This window comes from Fopius arisanus, unplaced genomic scaffold, assembly GCF_000806365.1.
Source record: "Fopius arisanus strain USDA-PBARC FA_bdor unplaced genomic scaffold, ASM80636v1 scaffold00003, whole genome shotgun sequence".
Classification (NCBI taxonomy): Eukaryota; Metazoa; Arthropoda; class Insecta; order Hymenoptera; family Braconidae; genus Fopius; species Fopius arisanus.
In genome coordinates this window covers 2,412,740-2,430,292 of record NW_011887742.1, presented here as the reverse complement: position 1 = coordinate 2,430,292, position 17,553 = coordinate 2,412,740, and the positions used below count along the sequence as shown (strand labels likewise).

The following is a 17,553-nucleotide window of genomic DNA, read 5'->3' as shown; positions in this document are numbered from 1 at the left end:
GAGCTATTCAGTTTTTAACCAATATTTCGATTGATTAGCCATTTACAAAAGAAAACATTGGAATTATTTAAAAAAAAAAATGAATGACGGCGGGATCGAACCCGGGCCGTCGGCGTGCTAGCCGAGCACGTTACCGCTAGGATAACGGATTATTACAATATTTTAATTTCATTAGAAGTATATATATTGCAAAAGTATCGTTTTAAAAAATTGTTAATTTTTTAATTTCACTGGATATCTTCTCCATTTTAAAATATTCAGTTTTTAAACGATATTTTGATTGATTTGCCATTAACAAAAAAAAAAATTGGAATTATTTAAAAAAAAAAATGAATGATTCCGGGATTGAACCCGGGCCGCCGGCGTGCCAGTCGAGCACGTTACCGCTAGGACAACGCGCACATTTAAAAATATAAATTCATTAGTGGTATATATTCAATACATTGAATAATTTTTTCCATTGAAATTCCACAAGATGTGGCTTCCCCCTTCCGGTCGTTTAACAGTCGGCTAAATTTCAATTAAACAAATAAAAAACAAAAAGCATTCATAAAAAACTTACAGGTGGAGTGTGAATAGTACCGACTGAAGATGGTGGAAAAATGCTCTCCCTTAGATAAAAGGAAAGGAAAAAAAATCGTGTAAGGAAAGGGAAAAGGAGAGAAAATTACGGACATCACAAAAGGCAATAATAATCAAGCTCATCGTACAGTTTGATGATTTTTATTAAACAAAAGTCAATACAAAAGGTTTCCGAGTGACTTTTCCCCACAATCCTCCACCTGTCTCAAATTTTCGTGGTCACTGTCACCTTCTCTTTACCATTCCAGTTACAAAAATTAAAATAGTGAATCCGTAATAACCGATTTCTGTAAATTTTATAAAGTTCAACAACCCTGAATATCTGTCGTGTCCTATTCAAAATACAAACCGGAAAACCTCAATCGATTGATCGTTGATAAACCGCCACTCACGGCGAAAAATAATCGTGAAGTAATTAACAACACATCCCAGGAATTTAATGATAAGATTTCTCAGTAATTCACAGTAAAAACGGAAATTATCACGTTAAATTCAGTAGCAAAACGGTAAAAAGATTCAATTTGATTTTGACCGATGGGTTTTAAATACATATCTTGGAATTGGGGACAGGTGTGAAAATTTCTGAAAATGTGAGACAAGAATTGAGTCAATTTGAATGGCTTTAACGTTTTGGTACTGAATTGATACCAAATTGAACCCAGGGATGAGGGCCTTGAGTAGCAACAGGCGAGATAAAGGATTCAAATGGTCCATGAATATTTCTAAATAATACATCAAATGATGAAGGATATGTACAAGGATTTATAATATTTACGTTTTGTTATACATAATGTAAGTCCTCGAAACACTAACTGTGTAATAAGGTAATTCGACGGGGATATAAAGGATAAGCTTATCAGTAAGTCCAACAGTTTCATCATCTCCCCAAAATGTTCTGACATTAAATCCCGTACCTTGAAATTTTTCAAACTGAAAATTATGCACACGATATCATGGATTAAAAACATCGATAACATCATAATAAATTTCCTGGTCTCGATCGCGGCCGGCGGACGTTGAGTATTTCTCAATAGTAATTAGGTCCGTTTTCTTTGTTTTCCGTTTATCAATACACTGACATCTAATTAAGTCGTTACACACTACATAAAAAAATTGATAAAATAACAAAATTTTCATCGCTTACAGATCGCAGTCTGCATTAACCTCCTCATGCATAAATAAATTAATCTCCTTGAAAATACATTCTGTTGCGCCCACACCATCATTTTCACCAAAGAAAAATAAAAAATATAAACTATAGGGGACGACTCTTAATTTCGCGGAATAAACCTATAATCTTCTCTTCGGCTTGATCTATCTATATTTACTAGGGTTATTTACACCAACTTACAGAGTTACGTTGTTCTTAAAAGGATTTCGGTACTAATATTCAATATGATACATACGCTCCCGCGTTCCTCCCGTTACACGATATATAACATCTTTGGATTCAATTTATTACACATTCATGGGGAACACCGTCATCGGACAAAAACTATTTCTCACAAGAAAAAACAAACATTTTTCTCTATTCATTGAATTTTCTTTGTCAAAATCAGTTTTTCCTCTTGGTGCACCCTTCTCACTTTTTTCCCTCATTATCTCGAATTTCACGTTTCTCGTGGATATGATCCATGCAAATCGAGATATTAATGTTAAATAGTCAATACCATAGTGATTTTTTTCATAATAAAAGTGGTGAAAAAAAAGAAAATGTCTTTAAAAATGACTTAACGAATGGGGTCCCTCCGTTAAAAAAAAAAGTATTTCTAATCCTGCATGTTAGTTTTTGGCAAGATTATCAGTATCCTCTCCTATGAATTTACGTGGTTTAGTCTCTTATCGTTTTTGTACTCAAGTAAATATTACATTTTAACACGACTCTCTCGACTCCTCCCATCGGGATTAAATAGAAAATATAGAAGACATAATCGAGATTCCCTCCGAGGACCAATTAGACTGCTGACACTTGTGTATCCTCGTCATCTGTAACACACAATATTTATCGTTAAGGGAATGCCACAGTCCCTCTCATCGCTGTGATAATGCTATTATTTCTGCAAACAAACACGAATGAGCATTTTTGACACACACACGGGGAGAATTATCATCTACGATCATTAAATTTCTCACTTCTAGCATGCTAGGATTCTGCCAACCGTATTGTTCAACTTTCTCTCAAATATGCATAGAATGTCGTCTAGTAAGTGAAGCATAAAGGTAAATGGGTTGGTTGCTAGTATGCGGGCTTTGTCGGTGAAGAAAGTGGAAGAAAAAGCGGCCTGAGGGGATACTTCCGGCGTTATTTATACCTCGCCATCAATTTAATATATTACAGTGCGATAATTCGGTATAAATAAATATAAAACAGAATAGAATGATCGTTCGCATCATTACGCTCTGTGGTGGAATTATAATTTCCTTTTCTCCAGCAGCTCCAACGCCTTCCTTTATCATTTCTTCTTCTCAACTTCATGTTTCTTGCATCAATTATTTTCATTGCTTTAGGAATATTCCGAGGGCAATATTCATGACAGATGTTAGACACAAAGCCAATTTACCATTAATTGAAAACTTCCACCGTTCCATTTGTCTAGAATTCCCAATGACATGCAGGACAGAAAAATTGAGAAAACCTTCAGAATGGCGACCGAGTATCCACTGCCTTCTCTATTTACACGAGGTACCACTAATCCAAGAGCCTAGGGTAACTAATAACCCACAACCGTAGCGTAAACACACAAAAATTAAGACCATGCCGAAATATTTTGGTTATGATATCCTGGACGGGGAAGATCAATTCTTTTGGTATATATATATATATATATATTAGGATATGAATATGCCAGGATATCAGTGGCTGATAAAACGACATGTCCCCAAAAAAAATGGTAAGAATACATGAGTTAAGCAAGTGTGAAATAATGAACTTGTAAAGTGTGTAGCGTTAATGCTAGTACCATCATCATGATTGGTGCGGTAGGTAACTCCTTCGTGGCTGTGAGCACGACCTAGCCTGTGTAATCTGGCCATCTGTGCAGCTACTTTGTACGCAGGTGGTTGACGACACTGTACCGGACCCAGTCCTGCTCTCATCATATTCATTGGATTTCCCACGATATTATTTGTCATCAGATAAGTTCCTCCACTATGATGAAGTCCCACACTGATTCCCGCTCCACCAGTACCTGAAATCCCTCGACTGTCTCGTTTTGTTTTTCTCTGTATCCTTATGAAAAATAATCTCCCTTCGCGCATCAATTCCAGAACAATAAAATTCTCCCTCGATGACGATTAACGCTCAATTTTGCCCACTCATTCGCACAAAATTCATTGTTATCGTAATTCGGCCACGCAGTGAGTGCGACAATCGGAGTACTCTCTCTTAATTAATTATTAAAATCCATGTTAATTGGTGGCCCGAAGGAGGTCACCTGCCCGTAATACACAGAATAGTTTACAAACGACTGGGGGATACGAGAAAAGACCAACACAAATCTGTGAGCTGTTCAAATCCATCACAAGCAACGACAATGCAGTATTTTATTTTAGTATGCAGTAGTTTTTTTTAAAATCTTTTTAGCCAAAGCAAATCAACACAACACAGCTGATAGCACGATCATGGTTTAGCCGTGTTAGTTATCAGTGGACAGGGTGCAATGTCAATGACGAATAATGAGGCAACGAAAGCATGGATATTTATCAGGTAATGGAGATCACTCACCTCCAGGAAGTTGGGATTGTTGGTTATGGTGTTGCTGATGGTGATGAGCATGATGATGAAGATGATTGTGGTTCTGGGCAGCAGGAAGCGGAGGTAGCACTGCTACTGCGTGGGGGAAGGGAGGTAGTCCTCCTCGAATAGGTCCTGCATTACATACACACCACGTACTCTCTTCAACTTTATCGTTTAGGCAATGCACTGCTCCCAGCTCTATTCCAGTCATTTATCATTATGGAATCATCCATCAAACCTCCTCCAGACTCTCAAAAACGATTTTTTTTTTCATTTTTCCATAAAAAATTAATTGAAATAAGTACAAGTATTTTATAAATTCGTTTCAAGGACTCTGGGTAGGTTTCATGGCCTCAACAATAGTCGAGCACTATCAGAGAACGTGAAAAGCATCAGGATGAATGGAAATCCCTGAGAAGGTTCACCACATCGTGGGGAGAATGCAGTATCCCTCGGTGTTATGGAGAAAATTGTGAGATGTTACCATGGGAGATACGAAATTCATAATCTATACGTAAAATGTACATTATGACGTTCGAGAGAACGTCTCTGATGGCGAAACATTAAATATCTGTCCCCGGCAGATTAGGTTTGGCTGCGATCCCACAAAAGCAGCAGTATTAAAGGCTTCTCTCATAGTTACTCGTATCCGTTCTCGCTTGAGAATTTCTCACAGCAGAGAATAAATGAGCATTAATGCGCTTAATCTGTACAGTGTAACGTACCTTGCATGGAGGAGTGTCGTCTTTGTGGCAGTGGTGGACTTCCACCAGCCTCTACACTGCTACCACTGTGACTGTCCAATTGAGTGCTATGACCACTGTCACTGCTTGTCACTGAACCTACACAAATGCCCCAAAATTCATCCATCAACACCATTCAACATACCAACAACAACCTCTTATGCAATTTATCATTTTACCATCTCATTTCATATCCTAGTCTTTACTCTCGTATGTCCCATGGTGGTCTTTACTATTTCGAATATTGTCTGGATTTTCAAAATAATCACACAAGTACTCGTCGCACGGTGAAAATCCACTCATACAATTATTAGAAATATTCAGTTTATTATGAGATGACGTGATGTGCGTAGGGTTGAGTCTCGGTTATTTAGTTGTTGTGCCTACAGTGGACTGACGTTAATTACCCGCGTCAGGGGATGCAAACACATCGATTTCACAAATGAATACTTGAATGGAGCCCTCCTCCATCCAACTGCGCGCCACAAGTCCGCGAATTTTTACGGGAAAAATAATATTTTCACTATTTTGATTTTGCTTTCATTAAATTCATAGAAGCGGGTATTCAACGGGATTCCGCTGTAGTCGTGATTTCGGGGAGAAGCGAATGGTGGGACGGCTGGGGCAAAATGGACTACAGATATGTTTTTTTATCAAAGCAAATTAGAAAAATGAAACGAAATTATTTGAACGAATATTGAATGAGGATTATTATACAGATTATACTGTGAAAAAAAAAATGGATTGCGTCCACTTTGACCTTTTGCCCTATAAAGAAAATTCTAACTGCGGATTACTAAAATAGCGAGTCTCGAGTGCACCATGGGCCAAGACAAGTGTGAAAGCTGTCCCTCGGTTAGTCAGGTCGAAACTAGTTGGACGAAAATAGGAGTGAATAGAGAGGTGAGTTGAACTTACCACTGGTTAAGGTTTTCCTGAGGGGCTGGAGGTTGCTGAGGCTGGTGACACTGCTGCTCTCAGCACTCAGATCAACTGGAGGTGGAAGACCAGACGGTGTATCACTGTGGGATCTCTCGTGCATTGGCACACGAGTGCCTGTGGCCACCCTTCTAGGGGCACCAGGGCTTGGCTCCAAACCACTGGAGTGTAGGCTCAATCCAGGAACTGGAAGGATGGGAGGACAGTGTTTTGGCTGGTACGGCCTTGTCTTGTGAGGATCGGAGAGGGCTAACATCTTTCGGACAGCTTGGGGAGATGCGGCACCGAATTTTGTACCTATACATTATCAATAAATTATCACTTCTGGCAAATTAAATGAATAATTAAAAAATAAACAATAGTTATGAATATCAAGTTAAATATCCCCAGTGATTGATAATTATAAAGGAATATAAAGAGTTCATCCATTGTAGGATGTCCCCGGCAAATCCCGAAAGAACCGCAATTCGATAGAAATGAGAAACACCTTGAATACTTTTTCTGCCCTCACTTGTACTACTGGCGCTGCTGGTGGTGGACAGAGTGGGTGAGGGATGTCTTCTGCCTCTGCTGCCACCATGAGGAGCAGCAGCAACAGCCGGCACAGCCCCTGCGTGTGGCTCACACTCAACAGATAGAGAATGCAAACGTTCCTCATCGGTAATGACCTTCATATTGCCAAGATAAGCCTTGACCCTCCTGACCATCTGAGCCTCCTCGAACATCTTCTTCGAGTTGGGTGCAGCTGTGGACTTCTTTCTGCGTTTAACGGTGGCAGTCTGGCCACCCTGATTGGCAGTGGTCATCTGATTGAGGGCGACCATAGCTGAGCTGGGGGGCTGTCCGCCTCTCTCAAGCATTGTGAGCAAATCATAGGGAGACGAGCACATATTCGTCAGGGTTCTCACCTCCTTGGCGATCATTCTGAGTTTTTCAAAATTAACAAGGCTCTCGACCCTGGAGTCATTCCCCAGATGAATGAATGTCAGATCTTTCTTAACAACTGGATAGAAGGGAATAATAGGCGGCTGTGTTTGTTCAGAGGCAACGAGCTGTCGATACTTGCTCATATTTCTGCTGGGATCCATGAGTTCCTGGAGATCACTGAACAACCTCTGATATTTACTTGGTAATTTTTCCCATGACGCCCTGAGCCTCGATACAGCCCCATGGCCAAGCCCCGAAACAATAGCAAACATTGAATTGAAATTTTTGCACTCCTTGCACTGCCTCGCAATTTTAACAAACTGCTTAATAATCTTACTCCTCCTCACGAGATTATGCTCGGAGCACACTTCCGTCACCACCCAGAACATCTCCCTGTTGACTAGTTCAGCAAATTGGCTGAGCATAGGTACCCCGTACCTACTCTTGAGTTCAAATAAATCATCGACGTACTCGGTCGATTCAATTTGTCGAAATATGCTAAAGTCTTGTAATGTCAATTGTATCGCCACTTCCACAGCATTTAATTGTAGAAAGTGCACTTGAGATTCACGAATGAGTTCAGGTGCCTGATCGTCAGCCACAAGTGTCTCAGACACTCCATTTATCCTCAGGTAATACCTTGAATTCAAGCCTATTCTCTCAGCAAGATTCTGCAATTGATCTGGCAGTCTTCGTTGCTTTATCATCCCCCCCTCTCCCACACTGACCTCCGTCAGTGAAAAATTCGAGCTGCTCTCGGTGATGCCGAATTCCTGCAATGCAAGCATCACTACCTCGTGGGCAGTTGTCTCCTTGTGAACAGGAAGATATTTGCACGTCTGGTCGGCCTTGTACACCTTGAGAACGTGCTCAGGATAATCAGGGGCACGTGAATCCTCGTAGCAATAGACTGACGTTAAATCAGGATTACTCCTCGAGTGATATAGATTCGTTGTCTGGGATAGTCCAGTGCCAGGTGGTGTGTGAGGAGGTGCCAGAGAATCATCAGCGTGCGCTCCAGAGTTTATAGTGTTCTTTGGCAATATATTCATCTTCATGAGAGCCTTCTGGAATCTGCGCTTGGGTCCCAGTGTCATGAATCCTTTGTGTTCTTTTTTAGGATCCTTACAGGGGGACACGTTGTTGTCATTTGTGAAGAGCGGAACCCCGCCAACCAGGGGATTCAGCTGAGTGTTCAAGAGGGGATCAACGTGGGTTGACAATCTTGCTCGAGGATCCGGTTGAATCCTCGTTATTTCGGGCTTACCAGCTCTTCCTCGAGGTCTCGGTGAATTGTCAGGTGCCTGAAGCATTTCCTTGAAGGCTAATAAATTTGATTTAACAGTTATACTCAGGTGTGTCGAGCTCCTGAGCAACTCGAGGGCTTTGGCATGACTGAAGTGCTCAAATCGTTGGCCATTCACCTCCAGAATCTGATCACCACGTTTCAAACCCACATCTTCAGCCTTCGATCGTTTATCCACCTTCGAAATGAAAATACCGTAACCCCTCTCGTAGCCTCCCAGGATACTGAAGTGGAGGACTTCGTCCCGCGTGGGCCTGGCCAGGGTGACATTTCTGGTTCTTGCTTTAGCACCACAGGCTATATTCAGTAGTCTCTGCTGGCCCAACATCTTCTCACGTTCAAGTCCACTCTCAAAGGCCTCCAGGAACTCCATCATGGCAGGATCTGTCTCGAAGTCCGTAAAGTGATTATTGACCCAGAGGAGGACGACTCGTGCCACACGATCTCGTACATGAGCCTGAGAAAACCACTCGAGAAGTTGATCTGCCACGAGCAAGGGGCTCTCAATAAACGTCCTGTGGGTCAGCAAAAAATCCTCGACATATGTCGGATCTGTTATACTATTCTCCTCGATCAGCTGCAACATCAGTCGCTCTGGGGTGCCTCTGATGACAACGTGACCCCGACGATTGCCACCGTCTATGGCCCCCCGCAATTCCGTCACCAGAATCACTCTGCCATTCTCCTCGTGCCTCCTCGTGTTCTCCTCACCCTGGTGCTGAATTCTAAAGTAATCAGCCTGGGTTACGCACACAAATTGACAGTCATTACATTTTGTTCGCATTACACCCTTGTGGAGAAGTCTCTCCATAGTCGGTAGAATGCCAAAACTGTCGCCCAGGTGGAGGTGCTCGATCGAGCCATCACTGTGCTCAATCTCCACAGCGCCATTTATCAAGACACTCCAGCTATCCAGCTCTTCACCGTCGTTCAGTACGATCATACCAGCGTGCTCGACAACGGCGAATACCATAACAGCGCACAGCGCTCGACGTACTGCCAGTGTCATGTTGGTGAAGGCTTTCAAGTGCTGAGTAAACTCCAACAGGATCTCGATGTCGTCCTCCGTTCGTTCCGCCGGGTCTTTTTCAAGGCATTCACGAACTGTGTCTCGAACCGTCAGGCTCTGAAATTCCGTCATAGCCCGTGATTTTACAATTACATGTTTGAATAAAATCATTGAGGGACATTGGTCATTGATTTTACTCACGTCCATGCTCTCGGCGAGATCCTCTTCCTCATCGCTATCAACGATGGACTCAACGAGGCCAGAAAAATCCACCTCATCGTTATCAGCATCGAGCGAGCCTTGTACGGATGTCATAGTGTCGGATCCGCTGTAAGCCGAGCTAGTGTCACTGGAGTGACTGCTCCTGTTGGATTTTTGGTAGAGCTCAGGTCTACCCGCCAGCCCCTGCGGGAACTAAAAACAAACGAGCCCCCCGTAACAATAATTGTCTAATAATACTTAACAAATAACTCTTAAAAACTCTCTTCCTCGACTGAACCAGCGCTCGTATCATTATTTCCGTTCGTACCATTCCTCCCTCGATTGACAAATCTCATTATCATCCGTTATCATACGTGCCTTACCCGGACACCATCCAGTCCCACATAAAGAAAAATTACGTCAACTCCACCATTCGCATTACCTTTCTCACAGTTCCAGTTAAACAAACCTAATCTTCGTTACGCATTTGCATTAGAACCGAGGTATACGCCTACAAAATGCAATCAACCTCAGTCAACACGACTACTTCCCAGCAATAAGCAAACCAACGTCCATATCGAGACCAATGACGTGTAATTGTAACAATCTAACAATGAAAATCGAACAATCAGTCATCGTTCCAGCGATTGTTTAGGTACGAGGCTGTAATGGTTCCTGTGAGAATTTATGAAAACAATACGGTAAAACGAGCAAGTCACTGCGCCATGTTGCTTCCCTAATGTGGGAGTTGACAGGGAACCTAATAATTACATTCTCTTAATAAAAATCACCGATAAATCGTGATTGTCCATCTATAAAAAGCCCAGGGGACAACAAACCCCTCATCCCCGGAACGAGATTAGAAAGCGCTGCCTCCAGTCATGAACGTATTCCTCGAAGGGAAATACCGAGAATGGGCGTGATTGGGATCGAGGTGCATTGGTAAGTTAGGTTAGAATCATTGAACATGTCATCGTGTACAAGGTACATCCAACTCGTTGGAGAATATCGCTACCCTGGAGAATGCCCTGGCATATTGAATTTCGAGAACCTGTCAATCCTCTGAGATCATCGAAAAACAATCACGAGTCTATGACAATTGGCCCCGAAAAAAACAAACGGTAAAGCCATAAATTCTCATAAATGCCACGACCAATTGGGAATTAATCTGAAAGCGCATTTCGATCAATTTGACTCCCCCTGGCAAAAGATGGAAAACATTGTTGGTGAAAGGGAAGAGTAGATAGAAAACTACAGGCTTGTAGCATGCGTCGAGGCCCCCGCATCTTAACTAATCCACCAGAGAGGTGCGTCTGGCCAAGGCCATTTTGTAATAGGACATTTTCCCTGCCCCCCATTAAGAAAAAAATCCCCAAACACTCACTTGATACATCCCGAAGGTGTCCATCGCTGTTAAAAATCCACTGTTGGAAAATCAAAATAAAAATACAAAAAAAAAACCAATCACTGCCAATAAAATAACGTCAATTCTTCGTGGCAATCCATAATGCATCCACTCGCCTCTCCATAATCACACATTTAGCCTGATGCATGCGGAATAAAACTCGTACTGTTCCTTGCTCTATTTCACCCGCATTACCCACTCGGGTCCGCAATTATGTACACGTTAATGCACAAGCGAAAAATCCTAGCAGTCCCCGTGGGCTTGTCCAGCATTAAACAGTCATTTCACCAGAACACTAACCACTCTCTTGAAATACTGTTTCACTCGGTTTGGTGAGAAAAAAAAAGGGAAAAAATTGGATAGCACTCACAGGCCCATGACCACCGAGACTAGCGGTTCTATGAGGACAACAGGAACACAACCGAACAATAAACGCACTGAAAAGTTGGCCTGGGTATGTCGTCGGTCGGCGCTACTCCGTTCATCGTCGAACGTCGTCCCTTTCCCATTCCCCCCCCATCACGCCTTTCAGTCCCCACCAGCTATCTCTTTTACTCCTGGAGGTTTGGCTATGGCCTGGCAATTACTACTCTCCAATCCAACGAGCCCCACAGCCTCTTGCAACGCGCAACGTTACACTAATACTCATACTCCTCTCGCATCGAGCGTATCCCACTTCAGTCATGTGACCAGGCAAACAGGGGTGTAGTTATCCCGGGGCCCCAGGAGCCACTCTGGGGCACCTGTGGCTTCTTTTTACGAAATTCCAGCCACTTTCACGGTTTTTCTACGCGTCAGGTGCCGAGCTCAGTACCATTTACCGATCAAAAATCTTTCGTTCAAGCTGAATGAATGAATTTGACCTTTTTTTTATTATTTTTTTATGTCAGCAGGTCGGTGAATTTTTTTGTCAAATGTGATTAATTTAATTTACACGTGGGAATTGCACTGATTCCAATTTTAAATGAGAACAGACTCGCTTGAAAATATTACAAGAATTCGAAACGAGTCGTTTTTGGGGACATATTTCTCATATCTTATTAATTTACAAATGCATGTAATTTGTATGTGAGGATAAAAATGAAATTTTTGAGGAGAGAATATCGGATACTGAAATGAATAAAAAATGGAGGCTCCTTCTCACACGGAATCACCACGAGACATTCATTCCACTTTCCTAGGAAATGGGAGATTGATCGGCAACTGAATACTTGTTCAAAGGTGTTGGGGAAGGGGAAGTGAACTCCTAGGATCTCAGGAGGAACGTAGGGAGGCCACTGCCCGCCCGACTAATGATTCTCTAGGCCCCGTTACACTGCAACCTGCAGCGCGCTTTATTCCGAGGATTAATCGACAAGTGAGCATTCAGTATTGCACAGACTCAACTCGAAATACTTCCGACAACACTTGGTCAATGGAAAAATTATATTCTATACAGGAAAAAAAGATGACTTTCCTTCATTAAAAAACTGGGTCCCAGGGGTGTAGGTGAAATTATTATAATTTCTTCATTTTCACTTTTTTGATACCTTTCAAGGTTTTAATACGATCGACAAGATTTAGTTCTCGATTTATTCTCTATTCTCTCTATTTATTTATTTGATCTCTTTCTATTGGAAGTTCACGATTCTATTATAAGGGACACGCGACATTCCGCAACTTCCGATGCCGAGAGTCTTCAACTTCCGGAACTCGGATGTGGCAACGGTTATTAGAACAGCCTCGGAAATAGTTTATTCCGGGTAGACTCCCTGGAATTTGTCTGACTATTGCTAAACCCCGGAAAGATACGCAAGATTGAAATTTTCCGGGTGCAAGATGAATAGAAATTTGAGATTGAATATTTACCGTGTCGTCGAAAACGAAATTGACCTGACGAGCATCTCCAATAGGTTGCGGGTGCGAAGGTCGGGACATTTTTCCACCTGCATGCTCTTCCGGATAATCAATCTAAAATGACAAAACAACGGTTTGATGATTGCGTCATTCGGGAGCTGTATTTATATCAGCCATTAAGCTTTTAACAACGTTGAGATAATGCTCTGACTTATATGAAACCGATAAAATCGAGAGTGAAATTTAAACACAGGGGACGATTTAATGATTGGAATTGGTGAGGGCCTGAAAATGAAAGCAAACGACTTTCTCCTTTTTCTCCAGTCCAATCTAAACTTAAAAGTCCAATCATTAATTTTTCCAGAATATTGACCAATTTCAAATATTCAATCAATTCCCGAGGTATTTATATCCCTTTTAATATCGAATGAAATGGACTCACGGCTATCATTTCAGAGGCTTCAAGGACGAAACATTCGTTAGGGCGTCGAGGATTTCCACCGGTTCGCTTGCCAAAGCTGAAACAAGAGGAGTAAGTTTCAAAATTAATTCACTGAGCATTCAATATGGAGTTGCTGTCACCGTGCTATAGTTTTCTGGACATTTCCGACAGTTCTCCAGAGTTAAATGTATCAGTTCGCCCAACACTCCACGAAACTTTCGTGAAAATCGACCAACTCCACAGACAGATTTTTTTTTTGTTGGCAATGCACAGTGAAAATTTTTGATTTTTGTGAAAGATATCAAAAAATATTAATAAAAATTAAGTGCCATCCTTTGAGAGAATGAGCTTGCATATTTTACCACAGAGAATATAAAAAACAGTTTTAAAAAGCCCGAGACAGGAATGCAGTTCAATTTCATCGTTCGCTGCTAAATCGATGCACTGAATATAGCTTATGAGAAGAGAGCGTTAAAGTTTCATTCGCATCCCCCATTGGAAATCGATAATGCGCTATGTAACGCTAGGCTTTATTTACCAGCCAGAAGAATTCAATCAGAAAATTTCAAATAAAAAAAATGGAATGGGGATGGAGAGAAGAGACGGCTGGATTATGTGTATAATACGATAATACCGGCATTTGAATGTAAATGAGGGTTGAAATCGGGGGAAAAATGAGTATTACACGCGTTAGTATGCCATTGAAATGCCCAACAGTCCATGAACACGTGAGTAAACTGATATCCTCGAGGTACAGCATTAATTATTCTTACCTTGAGCGAGGCAAAAACATAGATCCATCGATGAAAACTGAACCGGAAAGAAGGATGTACCAACTGCTAGCCAATTCACCGGTACTAAAACACAATTTCACCAGAATTTCAAAATACCCTTACAGAATGAGGAAAAAAATGCCAGAAAGATTGTATCGGTCATCCCATAATTTCTTTCCATCACCCAGAGCGTCAAAGCCATGACCAGATTTATTACTCTCACAATAAAATTGAATAAATACTTCATGAGATTTTAATGCGATGATTCAGCCATTAGCGAATATTCTTAAGATGATAATTCCCTCTGAATCTTTCAATTGACAAATTGGTCCACTGAATACCCAAAGATACCCACCAGTTCCATTAAATGAGAACTGAGGAACTCCTTTCAAAGCAACAATCTATCGTATTCCCCACGTACCCTTCACGGAAATTGTCTATTACTCTCAACATTATCTATGAATCTTTTTTCAATTGATAGGATTTTTTTTTCTCTGAGTGCAATCTCTCCAATCATTACCCACTGTAAACATTGACGAGTACTCACTAATACAACACATCATTCGCGTGATGCCTCTCATATCTAACAATCTTGCAGAGTTCACGGAGAAGTGAGTCTCTGCATGGTCGTAATGCCTCGAGTCCAAGTAATCCGTAGTAAATGATCTGGAGATCCTGCAAATAAATTATGGAATATTTGATTTACGAATGAGAGACCTTGATTTCAATAAATAGAGCAGAACGTGTCACTGTGGCGTACTCTAACAATGTTATACGCTCTTTTTATTTTTTATATTTTCATTATGGAAATTTCTTCCCTGTTGCAATAAGTGAGGTCAGGGTAGATGATTTTATTTTAATTCACCTGGAGTGTCCGCCTGTCTGGATCACGAGAGAGTGCCCTAACAAAATGTGGATCTGAATAGCCCGTCATACTATTCACTGGACTATCTTGCCATGATGTGTATGTAGTGCAACGTACTTCGATGACATTGACGCTTCTTCCTTTCAACCATTGTCGGCCGTTATTCTTCTAACGGGCTATTCTATTACAGAGACCTGACGCTCCCATCGTTACAGCACGTGCAATCAGAACACTCTCTGGGGATGAGTCTGCTATTTCAACTAAAAAACAAAGAGGAGTCAAATTTACGTCGCAATTCAATAATTTAATCATCAACATTTCACTGCTTCTCGTATAAAATACTAACATCCAGTGGTTATTCTGATCTTTTTATGTGAATTGCATCCAAATCCTATGAAACGTGTGAAAAAAAAAATTTTGTTTATAGTTGCGAAAGGCAAGATTGAACCGAAAAAATATGAGCGGAACGTCAAGTGAATTTATGCTGTGCTCGTTTTTAAAATTTTTTTTTTTTCACTCATTCGAGGGTCGCAGCAGTCGAGTACTGGCACGCACCTGCTACCATATCCTCGAGGCGTCCTCTCCCTTTACTCCCCAATGAACACAACCCGGACGTTCTGCACACCACAGGAATATATGAGTTAACGAATTTTTATAATTAACCCAGGGATCGATATGTCTGCGTGCAATTATTTTCAGATTGTAAATCATTTATTCATCAATAACTGAATAATCAAGAAAAAATTGCTCACGATTTCCACCTCTCGAATATTCTTTGACAAATGCAATTTTTCCGTCCAGTGTTTCACGCAATTTTTTTTCTGGCTGTAGAGCTGACAGCGGCTGTTGGCAAAATTAATAGAATACCCGCGAAAAAGTATAACATATCCACTGGTATATAAATTACGATGGAGGGCGATGCTGAATTATTAATGAGGATGTAACGTACAACGCATTTACGCTCGCTTCATTGCCTGCACTAGTTACTCTGATGAATTTTTCTCACAAATACAAACCCTCCCAACTATCATCTGGCCTATCACAACATACACGAATGTCAACGTAATGTTGCTTCCGGAAGTTGTTATTACGATTCACCTTGGAATGTGCACAGGAAACTGGAAAAAATAATGGAGATTCTGGGATAGAGAAACCGTTCCACCTGTAATCGTCTCCCTTTTGTCCTTTTTCCAAGCCAGTTTCTTTCGCCCCAACAATCGAAATTTCTGGCTCTATCCCAGTGAATTTACCTCTTGAACTAGTTTCTCTAAATAGTCCAGTACAATGCGTTTTTGATTACATCTGCAATCCCAACGTGGGAAAGTGGCACTTCACATGCGTCTCTTGTGCGTCCACACGGATGTAGAGACCATGTGGAAAATAAGTGAAGAAATGGCTTTGTTCGACGCAAAAAAATTATTCTAGCACCGGTGAAAATTTATTTAACCCGATAAAATGATCATTCCCTGAATTTTAATGTTATTTTTTTCCAGTGGAAATTCCAGATGAATCATCGAGCTCTGTTTTCCACGGTAATTATTCCTCCAAAGAGCATTTAACAAGCGCGCGAAATCCTCGTCAAATGAATTTCACGGAGATCCGACGATGACAAATATTTGGGCATTCAGGAATATCCCAGAACCCTGTGAAACCGCTCAATATCTATTTTTGTACTCCGAAATATTTCTCCCTTAAGATCAGAGGTCAGGAATTTTTAACTCGAATGGGTGTAGATCGGTGGATACTAAAATGAATCATCCTGTGGCATCATCCTAATGGCTTTCGATTCCACCTGTCCCATAACAGCGGTGCATCAGGCCCCTCTCCCCTATATTTTCCTGCATAACTTACTCCTAAAGACTCACAATTCACAATAAATTATTCAGTTTCAAAAAGATAAGACGAAAGTTGAGTTTTCCTGTTTTGTTAAGTATCAATTGATTATATAAACTATTGCTTTTACAAGATAAAAAAAAATAACAAGAGCCCCTTCTTCTCGAAAATTTAATTACCCAGAGAAAAATTTTTTCCACATTTTCTCCTGAAACCGATAACATAGTCTTCCAGATGAATGGATAATTCATTAGAATTTTTAACCCATGATTTCAGCTGAGAATCATGAATGTTCTGATGAATTAAAAAGTGTGCAGAGTCCCAGAATCCTCAAGGAATTCTGAAAGCGACCCGGATGATTGGGGTGTAACATGTTTTGTAATAATAGAAAGGGAAATCCAAGGAGAAACCTCCGAAAAATGTGTCACCGAGCGGTTAAAATTCTCCATCCCTCGACGATAATGATATACCTGGAATTCTCACCGTTATTCCATGGTATATCCCTAGAGATCGAATATTTGAACAGTTATTTCATGCACGTGTCTACGTACGGTACTCACAGAATACAGGAGACACTTCCCCCGATGATAAAAATTATGATAATCCAATTTCGCACGAATGATCGAATTGTCAAGAATTCACTGGCAATAACACTCAACTCACTAAACACTCAATTAAGGGGGGACATGAATAAATTGATGATAAATGGGGGTATTGTTGGTTAGGAGTAAACATGCAAATGGATACACCAAAGTGTCATAGAGCAAAAGTAAGGAAAAGCCAGCAATGTGCCTTCACCGTTGACTTCAATCGTCCCTCGTCCATTGGGACACGCTTGGCGCGACGCTATTCCCCTCCACTTGTCCCCCAAACCCCCCACTAACAACACCTTCGTTGCTATAGACACTTTTGTCTCCTAAATTTCTCAACCACTTGAAGTTGCGCTTGTGAAAAAT

The 17,553-nt window shown here is 41.1% G+C and overlaps 1 protein-coding gene across 13 annotated transcripts; it reads right to left on the bottom strand.

Moving 5' to 3' along the window:
• Positions 1-707: 707 nt before the first annotated feature.
• On the bottom strand, positions 708-17,436 carry LOC105270463 (rap guanine nucleotide exchange factor 6). 13 transcript variants are annotated; one of them, XM_011311419.1, is made up of 14 exons: positions 17,158-17,436; positions 15,320-15,381; positions 14,765-15,024; positions 14,447-14,574; positions 13,900-13,983; positions 13,127-13,202; positions 12,697-12,798; positions 9,444-9,656; positions 6,488-9,359; positions 5,980-6,297; positions 5,044-5,160; positions 4,307-4,450; positions 3,543-3,770; positions 708-2,568 (listed from the first exon to the last, which is right to left on the bottom strand). In XM_011311419.1, the coding sequence occupies exons 3-14, from the start codon at positions 14,831-14,833 to the stop codon at positions 2,537-2,539; spliced, it is 4,383 nt and encodes a 1,460-aa protein (XP_011309721.1). In that variant the 5' UTR covers positions 14,834-15,024; positions 15,320-15,381; positions 17,158-17,436; the 3' UTR covers positions 708-2,536. The 13 variants fall into 13 exon arrangements, with proteins under 13 accessions (XP_011309721.1, XP_011309712.1, XP_011309729.1 ...); XM_011311410.1 differs by lacking the exon at positions 17,158-17,436 and adding an exon at positions 15,517-15,688; XM_011311427.1 differs by lacking the exons at positions 15,320-15,381; positions 17,158-17,436 and adding exons at positions 15,111-15,155; positions 15,517-15,688.
• Positions 17,437-17,553: the final 117 nt, after the last annotated feature.

Bases quoted from the DNA above. Each gene is read 5' to 3' on its own strand.
- LOC105270463 (XM_011311437.1), bottom strand. From the start codon at position 14,833: ATGACGGGCTATTCAGATCCACATTTTGTTAGGGCACTCTCTCGTGAT. The intron at 13,984-14,446 runs GTGAGTACTCGT...ATTGTGTTTTAG, and splicing joins GCGAATGATGTGTTGTATTA to TACCGGTGAATTGGCTAGCA. The intron at 2,569-3,542 runs GTACTAGCATTA...TGTGTGTTACAG, and splicing joins CCGCACCAATCATGATGATG to ATGACGAGGATACACAAGTG.